The sequence below is a fragment of the Aedes albopictus genome, chromosome 3, assembly GCF_035046485.1.
Source record: "Aedes albopictus strain Foshan chromosome 3, AalbF5, whole genome shotgun sequence".
NCBI lineage: Eukaryota > Metazoa > Arthropoda > Insecta > Diptera > Culicidae > Aedes > Aedes albopictus.
In genome coordinates this window covers 279325404-279344447 of record NC_085138.1, presented here as the reverse complement: position 1 = coordinate 279344447, position 19044 = coordinate 279325404, and the positions used below count along the sequence as shown (strand labels likewise).

At 44.3% G+C, this 19044-nt stretch overlaps 4 protein-coding genes across 11 annotated transcripts in view; 2 read left to right on the top strand and 2 right to left on the bottom strand.

The window, feature by feature from the left end:
- The window catches only part of LOC109420362 (protein Fe65 homolog), a 408519-nt gene that overhangs the window by 145010 nt on the left and 244465 nt on the right, over positions 1 to 19044 (top strand). The gene's annotated exons all lie outside the window — the stretch shown is intronic.
- LOC134290753 (uncharacterized) lies at positions 3751 to 9909 on the bottom strand. The gene has a single exon (XM_062857947.1). The coding sequence runs from the start codon at positions 9907 to 9909 to the stop codon at positions 3751 to 3753; it is 6159 nt and encodes a 2052-aa protein (XP_062713931.1).
- On the bottom strand, positions 10027 to 13355 carry LOC134290752 (uncharacterized). Its single transcript, XM_062857946.1, has 2 exons — positions 12879 to 13355; positions 10027 to 10110 (listed from the first exon to the last, which is right to left on the bottom strand). The coding sequence occupies exons 1-2, from the start codon at positions 13353 to 13355 to the stop codon at positions 10027 to 10029; spliced, it is 561 nt and encodes a 186-aa protein (XP_062713930.1).
- On the top strand, positions 13593 to 15968 carry LOC134290751 (uncharacterized). Its single transcript, XM_062857945.1, has one exon. It carries the CDS (start codon positions 13593 to 13595, stop codon positions 15966 to 15968), a length of 2376 nt encoding a protein of 791 aa, XP_062713929.1.

The following is a 19044-nucleotide window of genomic DNA, read 5'->3' as shown; positions in this document are numbered from 1 at the left end:
ACCGAGCGATTTTCATCAGTTTCTCGGTAGCAAAATGTACGTTTCCATCATTCCCAGATTCATTATTATCTTTGCCACCAAGAGAGGATACGAGGCGAATTCAACAGCAGCATTGGCAATAGTAGTGGTAGCATGGTCGTGGTCTGAATTTACGCAAGCATCTTCACCGTTATCCAACATCGGGTCTTTCCGTCATCAATGGAGAAGGTGGCAGAAGCAGACCCCGGTACGGTGCACCGGGCAAGAACGTTCGTCATTCTGTGTTGATGCGAGACGTTTTAATTATTTCTCTAATTAAATTTATCGTCTTTTCAATGGTGTGTCAAGAGAATTTATTATCCATCTGCTGAACTCGTGAACTTGGCTCATCCTCGTCGGGTTAAAGCTGCTGCAGTCAGTCTGTCGGGAAAGGAACCAACCAGGAAGGAAACGGAAGCAGTGATAGGGAGGCGGAACGGTACTTGACTGGAACGCGAATAACGAGGCGTTGGTTTTCTTACATCATCGTACTATCTCCATCTACGGAGTCCGGAAAATTCCCTTTGGAGTTACGACGACGGCCCTAACAGCCGTCATCAAGGTTCTCCTTGTGGCGGTTGTCGCCAAGAGATGGTACGTGCAATAGCGACCAGCCCGGGATAAGGAAACGATGAAGCCAACTGTGATAATTGAGTTTGTCATGGTCGAATCACAGGAGGACGCGATGTCGGTCAGCAAAATTTGCCTGCCGTCGTCGCGTCGCGTCCGGGTCGTGTCGGTCGTGTTCGCGTGCCTTCCTGATGGGAAACCGGATAAGGGAGGTAGGCCATTGTTGAGCGCTACCTCGGCCTGGCTGCGGAAAGGGCTTCTAATGATTAATTGTTTGTAGCACATTTATCAAGCGATACTGCTCGCGCCGGCCCCGGAAGGAAGGATGTTCTCAAGCGGAGATGACTTTTGTTCTTACTTAAAGAGGCAAGGACGATTTTGTAGTTGAGTTAGTAGAAGTAGGTTAATAGTGAAAATTAACTTTAAAGACGATATTAGATTTAATTGGAACATTTGTGCTATCGAATGTGGTGAACAATAATGGAAGATAACATGAAAAACCCAGATTAATCCACCTAGTGGTGATAGCGCCTTTCTCGTCAAATATGTACTTTAAGATATTTCCGTCACCAAAAGCCGAAGTGTTCCTGAAGCCTGAAAATACTCTAGAACGGAACAAATATCATTTTCTTCTTTTGTCACAGTGCTCGTTCGTCAATGAGGGGATGGAGTTGACAAATAATAAATGTATTTAATGAAAAAAAAATATTCAAACAATGAGGCAAACCCGCTTAACTCATCGGGTTTGGTAAGAAATTTTCTGGAGGACTCTTCACCTTAAAATTTAAAAATTTATTGGTTTATTCATTTGTGCCCTTCCTCAAAATGTTGAATTCCGATCCAAAATTTCCAAGGGGGACCCCTCTTGACTTAAGAGAAAATCGGAATTTGTGTCAGCCTTGTTCAGAAAATCAAGAACCTTATCAAAGTCATAATCGAATTTGGAAACTTATTGATGGCTCATATTCCTATGTTATGTATTATGTTAAACGTATAAGCAGAGCTGAAATAGTAGTTTACGCAACAAGGTGCAGAATGAAGATTTTTACAGCACGAGTCGTACATTTATCCAACGAGGCTAGCCGAGTTGGATAATTACGACGAGATTCATGTAAAAATCGAGTTCTGCACCGAGTTGCGTACAACGTTTTTTGCAACTTCATAAATTACCACACGGAGGAAAAACATTAGTAAACACAAACGAATTTCAGTTTGTTTTAACCGGATTTTCGATTTGAATTTGGCACAAACGACATATTAGTTTGATTCAACTGCCTGTGTTAGTTGAAATTACTGAAATTTCCGTTTGTTTGTTCCCCTGATTTAACGGTTAAGTTCTACAAACATCCGTTTGAAATAATTGATAAGATGGTTGTTTCATTTTGACAGTTGCGAAAACAACGGTTTTCATTAGTTGTTTTAACCGACGCTTATGGTTTGATTCTAACAAATTACCGTTTGAAATAAACGATGAAGTTGGTTGAAAAAACAAACGCTATCAGTTGAAATTACCGCGATTTTATCTTTTTTTTTCTTTTTGAGTTATATTGAAAGACATTTTTTATTTTTATTTTATTCATTTTTCGTTAAATATTTATTAGCCATTTATTAGCCAAAACAGAATCGGGTTACCGATGTACAATGTACATACTGGAGTGAGAGGTAGACACGATCGATAATGCTCCTTATTGCGAATTTATGCGCTTGGGAATATTTTTCGGGAAATCCATGTTGGGTGGCTGTCCTGGTCGAAGCTCTAGTGACGCCTAGTGGGATATGATGTGCCCAGCTTGGTTTTTCCACTGTGAATTTCCATCGCTTCTTCAGCTGCGGTTGCGACTCCCTCCTACAGCTTCTCTGATGAGGTTACTGTCGAGTCGCAAGATGGGTTTTTCTGCATCATCTGTGTGGAATATGTGAGGTGTCTTCAATGATTTCTTGGCTACTATCTAAAATTCAAAGAAACAACATACCCAATTCAACAATTATTTACTAAATCAAAGAAAAATATAGAAATCTTACCTTCTGAAAACGAAGTTGAAACGAATTATAATAACTTTTTCGGTTACTTTTGCCTCGCTTTTGCTTCTATGCAACGAAATTACGTCAGCCTTTGTATACACAATACCAACTTTGGGACGACAAGAGCTTGGTTGCTGCTGACGGTGAGGCGGGAAAACGGATAATAAAACAACCCAACAAATTGGTTTGTTTCGAACTAAAATGGCAGTAGATTTTTCGCCAACTAAAATATTAGTTTGACTCAACCGCCAAGCCGGTTGCATCTAACCAAAATTTCAGTTTGTTTACGTGAAGCAGAACAACCTACATTTTAGTAAATACAAACGCCTTGCTATAGTTGAAAACAACAAATCGTTGGTTTGAAACTACAAATACTGTTCATAACTTCGGGTGGTAGAAACAACTAATTAGTGTGGTTGTTTCAAACCGAAACCAATGATTTGGAACAAACAAAATGCATGTTAAAACTACTATTTCATTGGTTTGGAATTCAACCAACGTGTTAGTTGTTTCAAACTGGATTGATTTTTCTCCGTGCACTGGTGGATAGTTTTTAATAAAACAGTTTCATCAGACTGCACACTGATGTTCATAGCCATGATAAAGGAAGTCTGATTGTTGTCACAGGAGCGGACCAGTTTCGGACCTCTATAGAGCAAACTCGTTTGGTTCGTTAGGGAGTAAGCTTTAAGCTGAAATTTTAATAACTGTTTCATTTGTGTTCATAGGTTTAGCAATTTTTAACTTACATTGATTTGTCCTTAACTTTAATTTGTCCGTCGTGTTGTAACAGTAGTTTCGTAATTCCAAATTGTGTGCTATAATTTCATGTTTGTCAGTTATTATTAAGTTCATTTACATAATTTTAATTCGTTTAGATACTTACAATCCAATAATTTAGTCTAATTAGAAAATAAATGGAATTATAATAATTTTTAGACCGAGATCAATAACAACTCTTCTGCCAATCGTGACTATGCAAATTTTTAATGAACTGACATAATTGGCGATGACAGATCTCACCTCAACTCGCAACAGATCTTCGCTTAACTGTGTTGGTACGGGTGGTACTGAACCGATGATAATGAACGCGCGCGTCCGGGTTGCCAACAAGCCCCCGGCCGTACTGCATCAGGTTCCCTAAGCGGTACTTTCTTCCGTGGCAACTTCCAGGATGGCGAGCTTAGTAGCCGGTCGTCGCAGGATACCGGCAGTTGTTTGTACATCCGCACTTCGTACTCTTCCGTCGCGGCCAGGAAATACTCGGGTGATCCTTCCTCTGATCCAGCTGTTTCTGACGCCTTCATTTACCACGATGACTAGATCTCCGACTTTGATTGATTTGGCTTCTCCAAACCATTTAGGCTGCCGAGCGATAACAGGTAGATATTCTCGAATCCACCGCACCCAAAAACGGTCCAGCATAATCTGAACATGCTTCCAGTTGGACCGCAGAACTTCACTTTCCTCCGTTGGTCGTACCGATGGCTGAACGACTCCGCTAGAGTTCAACAGTAAAAAGTGGTTTGGCGTTAAGGCGGCGCTCTCCTCACTGTCGATCGGTAGATATGTCAGAGGGCGGGAATTTACCATGGACTCCACCTCTGCAAGGGCTGTAACCAACGTTTCCTCTTCCGGATTTCTCGGCAACTCCATGTGCGCCAAGCCAGTCTTGACTGAGCGGACGAGCCTTTCCCATATGCCTCCCATATGCGGAGCATACGGAGGATTCATCTTCCATTGCGTCTCTGCGTTCGTGAAGGTTTCCGATAAATCTCGGTTTGTAATCTCCATCTGTTGTTTTAACTCCGCGCTGGCACCCTGAAAGTTGGTCCCTTGGTCTGAATATATTTCCTGAGGCGAACCTCTACGGGCGATGAACCTGCGAATTGCCATCTTGCAGGATTCTGCAGACAGGCTGTGGACTATTTCTAAGTGGACTGCTCGGGTTCCTAGACAGGTAAAAAGCGCAACCCATCTTTTGACGCATCCACGACCGCGGCGAACAGATATTGGCCCGAAGTAATCCAGTCCTGTAAAGGTGAAAGCTCTCGTATACGGTGTTAGTCGTGCAGAGGGCAGAGGACCCATTGGTGGGATCTGGGGCTTGGATTTGTATACTTTGCACCAGTTGCAGTTGCTGGCCACCTTCTTGACAGTTGTCCGCAATTCAGAAACGTGATACCTCTGCCGAATCTCGTTAACCACCGTTTCGTTGTTGGCATGGCGGTACTTCCGATGATACCAATTAATGATTAGCTTTGTGGCATGATGATCCTTTGGCAGAATCACGGGAAATTTACCTTCACTCGGAATGCATTCTGCTGCAGCAATGCGGGAACGCATTCGAATTACCCCGGTGGGGTCCAAGAATGGAGATAGCTTAAAGATACGGCTGCTTTTCTGGACTTGCTTATGCTGTTCTGGTTGTGCGGCATCATTTTTGCGAAGTATGTTCAATTCCTCCAGATACTCAGTTCCTTGGATGAGTCTGAATATGACTGTCTCCGCCCGCTTTAACTCCTCACTGCTGAGAGGTCCTGATTTGTCCCGATACATCTGCTTGTCACCAAACCGCAATACAAACGCCACTGTGCGGATTAATCTTTCCCACTTCGAAAAACGTTCAAATTCGATCACTGGAAGTGCTGGTATCTGCTGAAGTACATGAACTGCTCTTAATTCTTCCGTTGTTGTTGGTTCTATTGCGTCAGCTGGCCAATCACATTCTGGTTTATACAAAAACTCAGGACCTTTGAACCACCTGCTATGTTCGTCGAAACATGGGCCGTGTCCCCACTTGGTGGCTTCATCGGCAACATTCAGCCTGGTAGGCACCTTCCTCCAATTGCTTATTTCCGTTTCGTCCAGGATTTCTGTTACCCGGAACGCCACAAACTGTTTGTAGTTTCGGGGGTCCGACCGTAACCAGTTTAGGACTGTTGAAGAATCACTCCATAATACGGTTCGATTGACTGGAACTGTATGATTGGAGAGAACCGACTTCATGAGCCGCGTGCCGATAACAGCAGCTTGTAGCTCCAACCGGGGCACCGACAGCAGTTTGATCGGCGCTACCTTGGTTCTTGCAGACACCAGACAGCAGCGTATTTCTCCTTTGTCCACAATCCTGAAGTAGGCTGCGGCGGCATATGCGGCGCTACTGGCATCCACAAATATATGCAACTCATTTGAGTTATATGCTTCTGGGTGATAGCCTGGAAAGTAGCACCTGGGTATCCTCACCGTGTCCAGTTTTCGAAGTAACTTGACATACTGCTCCCATCGAGGTACGATATCCGCAGGAAGTCGCTCATCCCAGTTGATTCCGGATCTCCACACGTCTTGCACTATTGACTTGCCGTGCACCACAAACGGAGCCACCATCCCCAACGGGTCGAACACGCTCATTACCAAGCTGAGGAGTTGGCGTTTAGTTGGTACAGTAGATCCATCTAATAGACGTCGCAGGTCTTCTCGAGAAGTTAGGGAGAGAACAAACATATCCTCTTGTGGTCGCCAAACCATTCCCAACACCCGTTCCAGGTTGCTGCCCTTATCCATTGTGAAGCTTTTGATTAACTGCGTATTCTGCTCTCCAATCCGCTCCAGCACTTCCGTAGAATTCGACATCCAATGTCGAATAAGAAATCCAGCCTTTTCGTGAACTTTTTTGACGCCAAGCGCTAGCTCCACTGCTTCTGCAATCGTGTCGACACTGTCGAGGAAGTCGTCCACATAATGATTTTCCTTTATCGCCTCAGAAGCTTCCGGGAACTCCGCCGCATATTCCTCCGCATTTTGGTTCTTCACATACTGCGTTGAGCTCGGGGAACACGTTGATCCAAACGTAGCAACGTCCATAATGTAGACCTCAATTGGATCGGATGGGCTGTCCCGCCACATGAACCACTGAGCTGCACGATCTTCTCGCCTGATAAGCACTTGGTGGAACATTTCCATAATATCGCCACTTATGGCAATTTCCCTTTGTCGATATCTGCACAAGACTGCTTGCAAAGGTGTGAGCAGATCCGGGCCTTTAAGCAAAACGGAGTTCAATGATACGCCTTCTACCGAAGCAGCGGCGTCCCAAACAACCCTGACTTTTTCGGGTTTTTTAGGATTCACTACAACGCCCAATGGCAGAAACCACGTTCGCTTCGGATCCATCTCATCCATCTCTCGTTGAACTGCTTTGTGCGCGTAGCCTTTGGTAATGTATTCCGCTATCTGCTGCCTTACGTTGGCGTACAATGAAGGAGATTTGAGAAGGCGACGTTCCAGACATTGCAATCTCCGTTCGGCCATGGGGCGGCTGTTAGGAAACTCAATGTGGTCGAATTTCCATAGAAGCCCCGTTTCAAATCGACCAGTTTCCGTCCGCTTCGTGGTTGCTTGAAGAATCTGTTGAGCTCGCTTATCCTCTGCTGATTCCTTCACCTCGTTCACCGCAATGCCGACGCTTTCCATAGAAAAGAAGCTTTTTACTAATTCGTGAAGGTCTTCGTCGCGTGATTTAGAACAGATATGGTGAACACGCTGCAATGGGATCTCGACATCTTTCCCAGATCGACCGTATATTACCCAGCCCAGTCTTGTTTTGGCAACTACTGGTTCGTCTTCACGTCCTTCCCGCAGCTTCAATGTAGTTTTCAACCTAGTGTTGTCCAACCCGATGAGTATGCCTGGAACGGCATCGTTGTAGCTTTGGACCGGTAGGCCCCTCATGTACGGAAATTTACTTCTCATCTCCGCGAAGTTCACGGACTGCCTCGGAAGTTCTAATCCGTCGACGGTTTGCACTCTTCGTAGGGTGAACTGCTTGTCCGCGGACTGTCCCGAGATATTTAGTTGGATTTGCTGCGATTCGTCCTCCACACGCTTCACCCCGTTGGTCCACTGCATACACAGTGGAGAGATTGGACCTTCTACGCCTAACGCTTCAGCCAAAGATCGTTCCACCAGGGTTGAATCAGACCCACCGTCCAAGAAAGCGAAGGTTGAAACTGACCTACCATTAGCGTAGAGGATTACTGGGATGATACGAAAAAGAACTGTGTGTTGCTGCTGATGAACAGAGATGACGCTGGAACTTTGAGTTGAGGCCTCAGCTCTTGGTTCTCTAGGATCGCCTGGGTGGAGCAACCGATGATGCCGTTGTTGACAGCCATTTACTCCGCAGTTCGATGCCTTGCACGGCCATTTACCATGCGGATACAAGCATCGTCTACACAGATTTACTTCTTGTGCCGCTTTCCACTTGTCCTCCAACGTCTTCGACTTGAAGGTGCTGCAGTCTTTCGGTTTATGTCCCGTATTTTGACACACCACACAAGGACGCTCAGTTCCGGCTTGGTTGGAAGGCTCTACTGTGCTCTTGTTGATTACCTTGTCCTTGCGTGTGTTCACCGTATGTATCTCGACCTTTCCTTTCGGTTTTTCGGATTTCGTGAGAACGGGCGTGACACTACTCGCTGCCGTTACGATGACATTCATGTAGTCGGCGAAGGCTCTCAAATCTGCATAAGGTACCCGTTGCTTATGCATTGCCCAATCCAGCTTGATGTTGGCTGGAAGTTTTTCCACTAGCTCCTCAATCAATATCGGGTTTGTCAAATGCATATGCTGTCCGGTAGACACTAGATGTGTACAAAAATTGCGGACCGCCAAACCGAAGTTGATGATCGTTTCAAGTTTCTCCGGCCGCGGAGCTGGCGTTGCCCGCACCTCAGCCAACAGGGAATTGACGATGGCCTCAGGACGCCCATACAGCACTTGCAGCGAGTTGATTATCTCAGGAACGTTCGACGGATGCAGGAGAAAACTGCTCACTGCTTTCCTCGCATCCCCCTTCAAGCTCCGTTGTAATCGCATCAGATTTTCAGAATCGTTGTATCCGCACATCTCTGTTGACGTTTTGTAGCTACTCCAGAATATCGGCCACTCGATTGGGTCACCGGTGAAACACGGTAAGTCTTTCGGAACTACATGACGTGCTGCCAATTGCTGCGGGTTAGGGCCGAACGATAGTTGAGACATCTCGTACTGCAACTGTGGATTCGGCACAGCTGGTATTGGTCCTTGGTAGCTGGAGACACTTACTACAGAAGGACGAAGTGGCGGATAAGGATTGTCCCATGGTTGTGATATTGGTACAGATTGTGAATGAGAAGCAGAGTAGGGAACGTTTTGTGACACTAGGGGGTTCGAAAGACACGGAGGCTGATTTCTGCTTAAGAAATTACTGTCGAAACCAGAGTACACCACTGGCTCGTTCCTACGTGTTTGAGATTGCCCTAACTGCCCTAGCATTGACGGTAATGTGTTTGGTGGTCGGGTATAGTATTGCGCGTTAGGTTCTGCGCTTCCTCTGGCGAAGACTTCTGAACTGATAGTACTCACCATAGTCGAAATTGGGGGTGCATACGGAACGTACTGACCTGCTGGAGGGTGCATCGCTGCCGGTCTGTCGACAGGTTGTTGGTATCCTCCTGATGTTGTTGCTGCAGGCCCCACACGCTGACTCGGGTTGATATCAGTTTGCCGCAATACTGTCGGCTGTGTTGCTGGAATGTGCGTCTGCGAAACGGAGCATGTCCTGGGTGTTGATTGCTGCAGGGGTGTTCGTGGCAAAGCGGGATTGGCTACGCTGGTGAACCCTCCTTGGCATACGGTCGAAATAGGAGAGATGACGTCGTCGATAATTTTCATAACAGGTTGAATGACGACCTGCCTGGATCTCCCTTCGTTGTCAACTGCCGCAGAGATTGAGGCTAAATTCAAGCTGTCCTGCGCGGTACTTGAGACCGGTATGGATTCTGTTGCTACAACGTGGCCACCCGCCTGCGATGTGAGTCCAGTGGGATTAACTTTCCCAGATTTGGCACTCAGGATCGCTTGGTGGTTATGAATCCAGTCTCGAACAATGTCGTCGCTACCGGGTAAACTGACACCGCTTTGTACACTTGCTCTCGAACTTGCCCTTGCATCCTCATCCAACTGCGCATGGAGCAACTTGTACTTCCGCTCCAAGAACTCCTTCTCCAACTTGGCCTTCTCTGCCATTAACTTCGCCTGAAGTTCCTTCTCCTCTGCTAACTGCTGCATCTCCAATTGCAACTTGGCTTCTCTCGCACTTGCACTAGTCGACGGTGTTGACCGTATCGACGACGACGTACGGGAACCCCGTGGTCGGCATAAAGCGCATCGATAGCTTCGATCATCTGCTTCGATACTATCGCCGACACCAGCACACGAAAAGTGATACCACCGGCTACACCCATCGCACTGGACCATTTTGGCCTCTGCACTATTCGGTTGCTTGCATAAAATGCATTGCGCATCGGTAGATATTTCAATCGAGCTCGGTTGAACTCCCGTCATCTTCCCGAGCTTGCAAGTAATAAATCAATCTTAAAGATTGTTGTCACAGGAGCGGACCAGTTTCGGACCTCTATAGAGCAAACTCGTTTGGTTCGTTAGGGAGTAAGCTTTAAGCTGAAATTTTAATAACTGTTTCATTTGTGTTCATAGGTTTAGCAATTTTTAACTTACATTGATTTGTCCTTAACTTTAATTTGTCCGTCGTGTTGTAACAGTAGTTTCGTAATTCCAAATTGTGTGCTATAATTTCATGTTTGTCAGTTATTATTAAGTTCATTTACATAATTTTAATTCGTTTAGATACTTACAATCCAATAATTTAGTCTAATTAGAAAATAAATGGAATTATAATAATTTTTAGACCGAGATCAATAACAACTCTTCTGCCAATCGTGACTATGCAAATTTTTAATGAACTGACATAATTGGCGATGACAGATCTCACCTCAACTCGCAACAGATCTTCGCTTAACTGTGTTGGTACGGGTGGTACTGAACCGATGATAATGAACGCGCGCGTCCGGGTTGCCAACACTGATCATAGCAGGTTATACAGTGCAGTTGTCACAATTTTTCAAAGCTACGTCCAGAAAGCATCAATAAGTTGATCAAAACTGAAAATAGTGCTGTAATGGTTCATTACGCAACGCAAATCAGTGCTGTAATGAACCATTACAGCACTGTTAATTTGGTGTGGGAAGTAGGCCTTTTCCTGGCAGATTTGCGTGAGGTTAAATGGCCTATTACGATGAGAAGTTGCAAAAAATATTAAACCTCTCAGTTGACTGCTTGACCACCTTCACTAGCACTGGATGCCAAGCATTATCAAGACATTTCAGCAAGTTTTTTTTCTGCACAGTTTAGCCTTTATTTTATTATCATTGGTTATACTGCCGTTCTACGCATGATTATCCCATGTTATATGGGATTCCCATATAACATGGGACAGGATTCCCATATAACATGGGACAATTGGGCGTGGAACGGCAGTATAAGATTCATGTAAAATTTGACAAAAAAGTGCAAGCAAGTAAAATTTCCCATAATAAAACCCATTCAAATTTCAACCGTGTTACAGAGCGCGATGGCTCAAACAGTTGCATCAAAATTGTGCGCAGTTAAATTACTGCTATAAAATTAAAATTTTCCCATACAACGTTGAGTCATGCTACTGTATAAATACGCCTCAGGAAAATGGTGGGATTTGACAAGATCGCTTAAATTTTTATCAAGATTTTGTTCTTTCACGCATATGTATCGCTTGCATCGATTTTGTTTTGTTGTAATTTCAGCGATGCATCTAATCCTGATTCTGCAACACTGCCGGTAATCTTAGGTGTGGTCAGAGCTTGGGTCAAAGACTGTTTTCCTGCTACCCGTTTATCTGGTTATCGAACATTTTTGGTGATTTGATATTTTGCATGCATGGGTTTGGTTCACTTTTTTTAACTGGCCATTTCCGGCAAGACATCTGGAAACGGTTCCGGAACACAACCGGTTCAGATATGTTATTTAGAGGATTGATTGGTAATTATTGGTGATAAACTGCTTGTTTAGCGTTAAGCGTTTCGACCTACTATTCCTCGATCATCATCAGACGCATTCAGCAGGATTCACCCCTTCAACTTCGTTAGTTTACTATATTAGCGATTCAGATATGGTCTGAAACTATTTTCCTGCTTACCGTTAATCTGATTATCGATAAAGCCGCTTTTGGTGTGTCGCATGTCTGGGTTTGGTTCACTTTTTTAATTGGCCACTTCCAGCGGGACACCTGAAACCGGTTCCCGCACACAACCGGTTCAGATATAGTCTGAAACTTTTTTCCTGCTTACCGTTCATCTGGTTATCAAAAAAGTCGCACTTTGATGCGTCGCATGCATGGGTTTGGTACACTTTTATAGTTGGCCACTTCCGGCGGGACACCTGGTACCGGTTCCGGAACACAGCCACTTCAGATATGGACCGAAACTATCTTACTGCTTACTATTATTTGGTTTGATTGGCTTTTATCGGTGAATTGAAATGAAACTCGCATGTATTTCTTGTGCGTAACGCGTTTCGGCTTACTACGCTTCAGCCATCATCAGACGCCTAAAACAAACATTTATTGAACATTTTCACAATTTTCGTACAAAAAAGACAATTACAATTTACACTTACAACATGCTGATCCAGACCGAACAGCTTGGCTGGTCAAAATTAAACTAAATTAACTCCCCTTTTTTCCCGTATCCTTATCAACGTCCAACATCGCCCGTTTCGTCATTAGCTTCGTCATCGTTTGTGTTCGGTCGTCTTCCCATTCGTGTATTGGATCGTGTAGGTAGTCGGGCCAATAGTCCATTGTATGTGGAATTAAAGTTGCCACACTCACGTTGTAGATTGACCGTTTGTTTTTCTCCCATCTTTTTTTTAATGTGGAATACCTCTGCGATAATCCTGGTCTCCGGGTCCTCAATGCGTTCTATCACTGCTGTTTTCTCGAAGTTAAACGAATGCCCTTCTTCCATATTGTGCACAGCTAAGCCAGATTTCGGATTCCGTTTTTTGCAATCGTTTTTGTGCTCGGCCATCCTCACCTCCAGCATTCGTTTCGTCTGGCCTACGTATACCTTCCCGTCGTTCGCGCCGCATGGTATGGAATACACCACATTTCTCTGCTTCCCTGGTGGTATTGGGTCCTTCATCTTGCTAAAGATTTTGTGTTTTATTTTATTTTGGGGTCTGGACGCTAATACCACGTCATTGCGCCGCAGTATTTTCCTCAATTTTTCACTCAAGCATGGTACATAGGGAGCAGACACATACTTTGCGTGTTGATCTGGTCCGGTTTCCGTGTCAAGTGAGTTGTAATGCTTGTGGACGCGTTGTTTTCTCACCCTGTGCACGAACCACGTTGGGTAGTTGTTCTTCACCAGGATCCGCGTGGCTTGGTTCAGAGCTTCTTCTCGTTTCTCGCCGCACGACAATTTTATTGCGCGATCTATTAGCGCGATCGCGGTGTTTTGTTTGTGCTGGAACGGACTTTTGGATGTGAAATCCAAATATCTTCCGTTGGCTTGTTTGGGAAGCCAGGATGTTGTTATTTTATTATTTTCTCGTTCCAACATCATGTCGAGAAATTTGATTTTCGCATCAACTTCTTCTTCCACCGTGAATTGCAAACGTTCGTGAAACTCGTTGAATACTTCCACGATCGTTTGAATTTGGTCTTTTCTGGCTACGCACAAGCAGTCGTCCACATAACGCTTGTATACTCTCATGCGTATTTGCTTCTCCTCCAGTTTCACCATGCACTCCTGTTCCAACTTTTCCATGACGATATTTGCAATCACCGGGGATAGTGGTGATCCCATTGGAACGCCAAACGTTTGCGCGTAAACGTTGGCTTGGTAGACGAAAAAAGTTGATTCTAGGACCACCTTTACTGCATCGACGAAGCTATCTTTATCGATGTTCGTGTGCTGTTCTATTTCGGGCCACCTTTCCTCCAGACACCTCAGCGCGTAGTCTGGCGCTTTCTGAAAGTGTCGAGCCGCCTAGCGAAGTCGAACAACCGAATCAAGTTTCTCCTGAACTGCAGAAGGTGTAAAATGGTTCCACCTTGTCTCAAGATCAGAAACGACATAAAAATAGACAACGAAGCGTCGAAGCGAGAACTTGAGAAGATCATGTTCAAGCACCGTATCCGTCTTCTGAGCCTATTGATCTCCGATACGAAACGTACAATGGCTAGCTTGAGACAAACGAAGCAGAACATGAACCGTAAGATAGACGAAGACTTCGATCAACCCGACGCAGAAAGGATACGCAAGATGGTGAAAGAGAAAACTGCTACGATCTTCGAGAAGGTTAGAGCGAGAGAGAGACGGAAAGTATCCAGTATGAAAACAAGGCAGGTAATGCAAATGAACAACGAAGCTGAATGGATAGTGAACACTACGACTGTGGAAATCCCGGACTATGTGGAACGAACACTCATGCTGGGCCCAAATTTCAACATAGAAGACAAAGGGGATGTTCCATACGTGGAGTTGGTTGCGAGCATCGAGAAAAGCATTCAGAGAAAAGAAAATGCGGATGAAATCAGGTCGGAAGTGTCCAACGCGATGATAAACCATATCCACTATCATCGGCAACCTCGCCACCCACCAGAGGAGTGGATCCAGAAGGAAGTTTCCAAAAGTAGGAAGTTTTTGAAAGAAAACCCAAACCTGGTGGTAACAAAAGCGGATAAGGGGAGCAAAACGGTCATCATGGATCTAAACGAGTACCAAACCAAGATGCAGGATCTTCTCAACGACGGAACCACGTACAAAAGGATGACTACGAATCCGACGAACAGAGTTCTCAAGAAAATGAACAGTTTTATCGATGAATGGCACAGAAAGGGCTACATTGATTTCCGCACACAACGGAGATTAAAAGATTCGAGCTGCAATCCACCAAGAATCTACGGATTACCAAAGATTCACAAAGAGAACCGTCCGCTCCGGCCGGTGGTGTCAACTATAGGATCGGCAACATACAACATGGCTCGATTCCTGGCGGACGTAATCGGAAAAGTGGTTGGAAAAACAGTTTTCCACGTACGCAACAGCTTCGATTTTGCGGAAGAAATCACAGGAGTCCAGACAAGTGAAGAAGAGGTATTGTTTTCGCTGGATGTGGTCTCGCTCTACACGAACGTACCAGTGGACTACGCGCTGAGGTGTCTGGAGGAAAGGTGGCCCGAAATAGAACAGCACACGAACATCGATAAAGATAGCTTCGTCGATGCAGTAAAGGTGGTCCTAGAATCAACTTTTTTCGTCTACCAAGCCAACGTTTACGCGCAAACGTTTGGCGTTCCAATGGGATCACCACTATCCCCGGTGATTGCAAATATCGTCATGGAAAAGTTGGAACAGGAGTGCATGGTGAAACTGGAGGAGAAGCAAATACGCATGAGAGTATACAAGCGTTATGTGGACGACTGCTTGTGCGTAGCCAGAAAAGACCAAATTCAAACGATCGTGGAAGTATTCAACGAGTTTCACGAACGTTTGCAATTCACGGTGCAAGAAGAAGTTGATGCGAAAATCAAATTTCTCGACATGATGTTGGAACGAGAAAATAATAAAATAACAACATCCTGGCTTCCCAAACAAGCCAACGGAAGATATTTGGATTTCACATCCAAAAGTCCGTTCCAGCACAAACAAAACACCGCGATCGCGCTAATAGATCGCGCAATAAAATTGTCGTGCGGCGAGAAACGAGAAGAAGCTCTGAACCAAGCCACGCGGATCCTGGTGAAGAACAACTACCCAACGTGGTTCGTGCACAGGGTGAGAAAACAACGCGTCCACAAGCATTACAACTCACTTGACACGGAAACCGGACCAGATCAACACGCAAAGTATGTGTCTGCTCCCTATGTACCATGCTTGAGTGAAAAATTGAGGAAAATACTGCGGCGCAATGACGTGGTATTAGCGTCCAGACCCCAAAATAAAATAAAACACAAAATCTTTAGCAAGATGAAGGACCCAATACCACCAGGGAAGCAGAGAAATGTGGTGTATTCCATACCATGCGGCGCGAACGACGGGAAGGTATACGTAGGCCAGACGAAACGAATGCTGGAGGTGAGGATGGCCGAGCACAAAAACGATTGCAAAAAACGGAATCCGAAATCTGGCTTAGCTGTGCACAATATGGAAGAAGGGCATTCGTTTAACTTCGAGAAAACAGCAGTGATAGAACGCATTGAGGACCCGGAGACCAGGATTATCGCAGAGGTATTCCACATTAAAAAGATGGGAGAAAAACAAACGGTCAATCTACAACGTGAGTGTGGCAACTTTAATTCCACATACAATGGACTATTGGCCCGACTACCTACACGATCCAATACACGAATGGGAAGACGACCGAACACAAACGATGACGAAGCTAATGACGAAACGGGCGATGTTGGACGTTGATAAGGATACGGGAAAAAAGGGGAGTTAATTTAGTTTAATTTTGACCAGCCAAGCTGTTCGGTCTGGATCAGCATGTTGTAAGTGTAAATTGTAATTGTCTTTTTTGTACGAAAATTGTGAAAATGTTCAATAAATGTTTGTTTTAGGCGTCTGATGATGGCTGAAGCGTAGTAAGCCGAAACGCGTTACGCACAAGAAATACATGCGAGTTTCATTTCAATTCACCGATAAAAGCCAATCAAACCAAATAATAGTAAAGGTCCACGGTGATTATCTTCAACCGATATCTTACTGCTTACCGTTCATCTGGTTATCGATACAGCCGCTGTTTGATGTGTCGCATGCATGGGTTTGGTTCACTTTTTTAATTGGCCACTTCCGGCGGGACACCTGGAACCGGTTCTGGAACACAACCGGTTCAGATATGGTCTGAAACCATTCTCCTGCTTACCGTTCATCAGGTTATAGAAAAGCCGCTGTTTGATGTGTCGCATGCATGGGTTTGGTTCACTTCTTTAGTTGGCCACTTCCGGTGGGACACCTGGAACCGGTTCTGGAACACTATCGGTTCAAATATAGTCTGAAACTACTTTCCTGCTCACTATTCAATTGGTTATCGAAAATGCCGCTATTTGCCGTGTCGCATGCATGGGTTATGTTCACTTTTATATTTGGCCACTTCCGGCGGGACACCCGGAACCGGTTCCGAAACACTACCGGTTCAGATATAGTCTGAGACCATTTTCCTACTTCCCGTTCATCAGATAATCGAAAATGCGGTGGTTTGATGGGTCGCATGCATAGGTTTGTTGCATTTTCATATCTGGCCCCTTCCTGGGGTACCGGTCCGGAACACCTAAATGGCCATAACTCCGGAACGGCTGGACCGATCTGAACCATTTTCAATAGGAAACAATGGGGCAATATACCGCGTCGAATGAACCATCGGTCGTTGAAATCGGTTCATATTTACTATCTAAAAATGAGGTGACCTTTTTGTACACATACACACACACACACATACATACACACACACACACACACACACATACATACACACAGACATCATCTCAACTCGTCGAGCTGAGTCGATTGGTATATAACACTTGACCCCTCCGGGGACTCTATCAAATTTTCGTTTTTTGAGTGAACATATAGCCTTTCGGTACACCTTGGTGTACGAGAAAGGCAAAAAAACGCGGACCCGTGGCGTAGTGGTCACATGTTCACTTCATAAGTGGATGGTCATGGGTTCGATCTCAGCCCCACTGCCGTGAACCGCAAGTCCGTCCCATTTACATTTTGGGCAAAGTTGAGTTCATGGAAGTCGATCTTTTTTAGGATGATCTTTCAGTTATGTGGATACAAATATATAGTTTGTTCAGTAAAATCGAAAAACAACACCAAATCAGATTGTTCCATAATGAAAAGCAATTGCAAGTCAGTCCCATTTTGAACTTGTGTACTCTGCAGTACGAAACTCAACATTGTATTGGCCAGTTTTATATTTTTCTCAGTTTTCACGTTTTCACGTTAGAAACAGTTTGTGAAAGTTTCATGATGATTTTTCTGAAGTTTTCAATTCATGGCGATCTTTTAAAGTTTCACATAGAAATTGAATTTGAAAACTCCAGAGTCCATTTTCTCAATGCCTACTTTTTACAGATGGGACTGACTTGCGATTCACGGCAGCCCAGCACTTGCAAATTTTGTGGATTTGGCCCTTTTTGACTGAATCGTGCGCTGCTTTAAAATCATTGAACAGATGATAAGTCTGCAAATTATACTAGCTAAATTTGTTTAGGGTCATCCGTAGGTTAAATATTGGATTGGTTCTCATGAAGCCATCCTACCAACAAGTGGGCAATTCTTCTTCCTATCATACATTTAAAAGAATCTGATGAAAATAAAAGAAAATCGGGTTAAGTACGGTTCCTTTGAATTCCACTAAGAATTTGCATCCTTTGACAGATACGTATTTCGACCTCAACTGTAAGGTCGTCTTCAGTGTCTTGTACTTGACTCGACTGAAGAGGTCCATCGCATTCTACACGTCTCATACATCATAGGTAAAAAAATAGGTAGCTTAATCTAGGTAGTTTTTTTTTTATTTTTTTTTTTTTTTTTTTTTTTTTTTTTTATTTTTTTTTTTTTTTCGAGCATGCAAAAACTTATATCTATATTAACCTCCACCATAGAATAGGTAAAATTTTCCTCCACCACCGAATAGGTACATTTCCCACCAGCACAGGATAGGTAAACAAAGTTCATGTATCACAGGTACATTATGAGACGCACGCCATACGAGAGTGCTTAGGGGGTAATAATTTGAAAAGCCACGAACTTCCATTGCCTTGATCCTTATTCAACAGCGTGTTAGGTACCTGTTTGTATATCTCTAGACTCTCAGCAACGTCCAATTTCCAAGGTGAAGTTACATTTCGCAAAATTTGAATATCCTCTGTAGTTACAGGGTGGCCCTCCTCAAAGACATGTTCAGCAACTTTCGACCTGAAGTCGTATTCCAAACCTCTATTCACTGTCCTCTGCGCCTTTCCCACCTCCGCCATATGTTCCCTGAATCTAACCTCCAAAGACCGTTTTGTTTGACCAACGTAGACCTTATCACAATGGGAGCAACTGATTTTGTAAACGCCAGCCTTGTTTAGGGTGTTGACCGGATCCTTTGTAGTGCCTAATGAAGTCTTCAACTGATTGCTTCTGCTAGAAAATACTAAATCGATCCCGAAATTTCTGAACCTAGAACGTAAATTATTAGTGATGTGTTGATCGAAGGGGACTGATACTCGCTTCAAAGATTCTGAAATAGGGGTAAGAGTTGTTAGGGATCCTCGATATCGCAACCTCTCCTTTTTGTCAATGATGGCCTGAATTGTCCTCTCCTTATATCCGTTGATTTTCGCTGTTTCGAATATGTGAGTGAGTTCCTTATTCTTTCCGTCATCGCTTAGAGGTAGAGTCTGCATCCGGTGAACCATGTGGTGAAAAGCTGCCATCTTATGTTGGAAGGAGTGATTCGACGAATAGGGGATGACACGCATGGTATTGGTAGGTT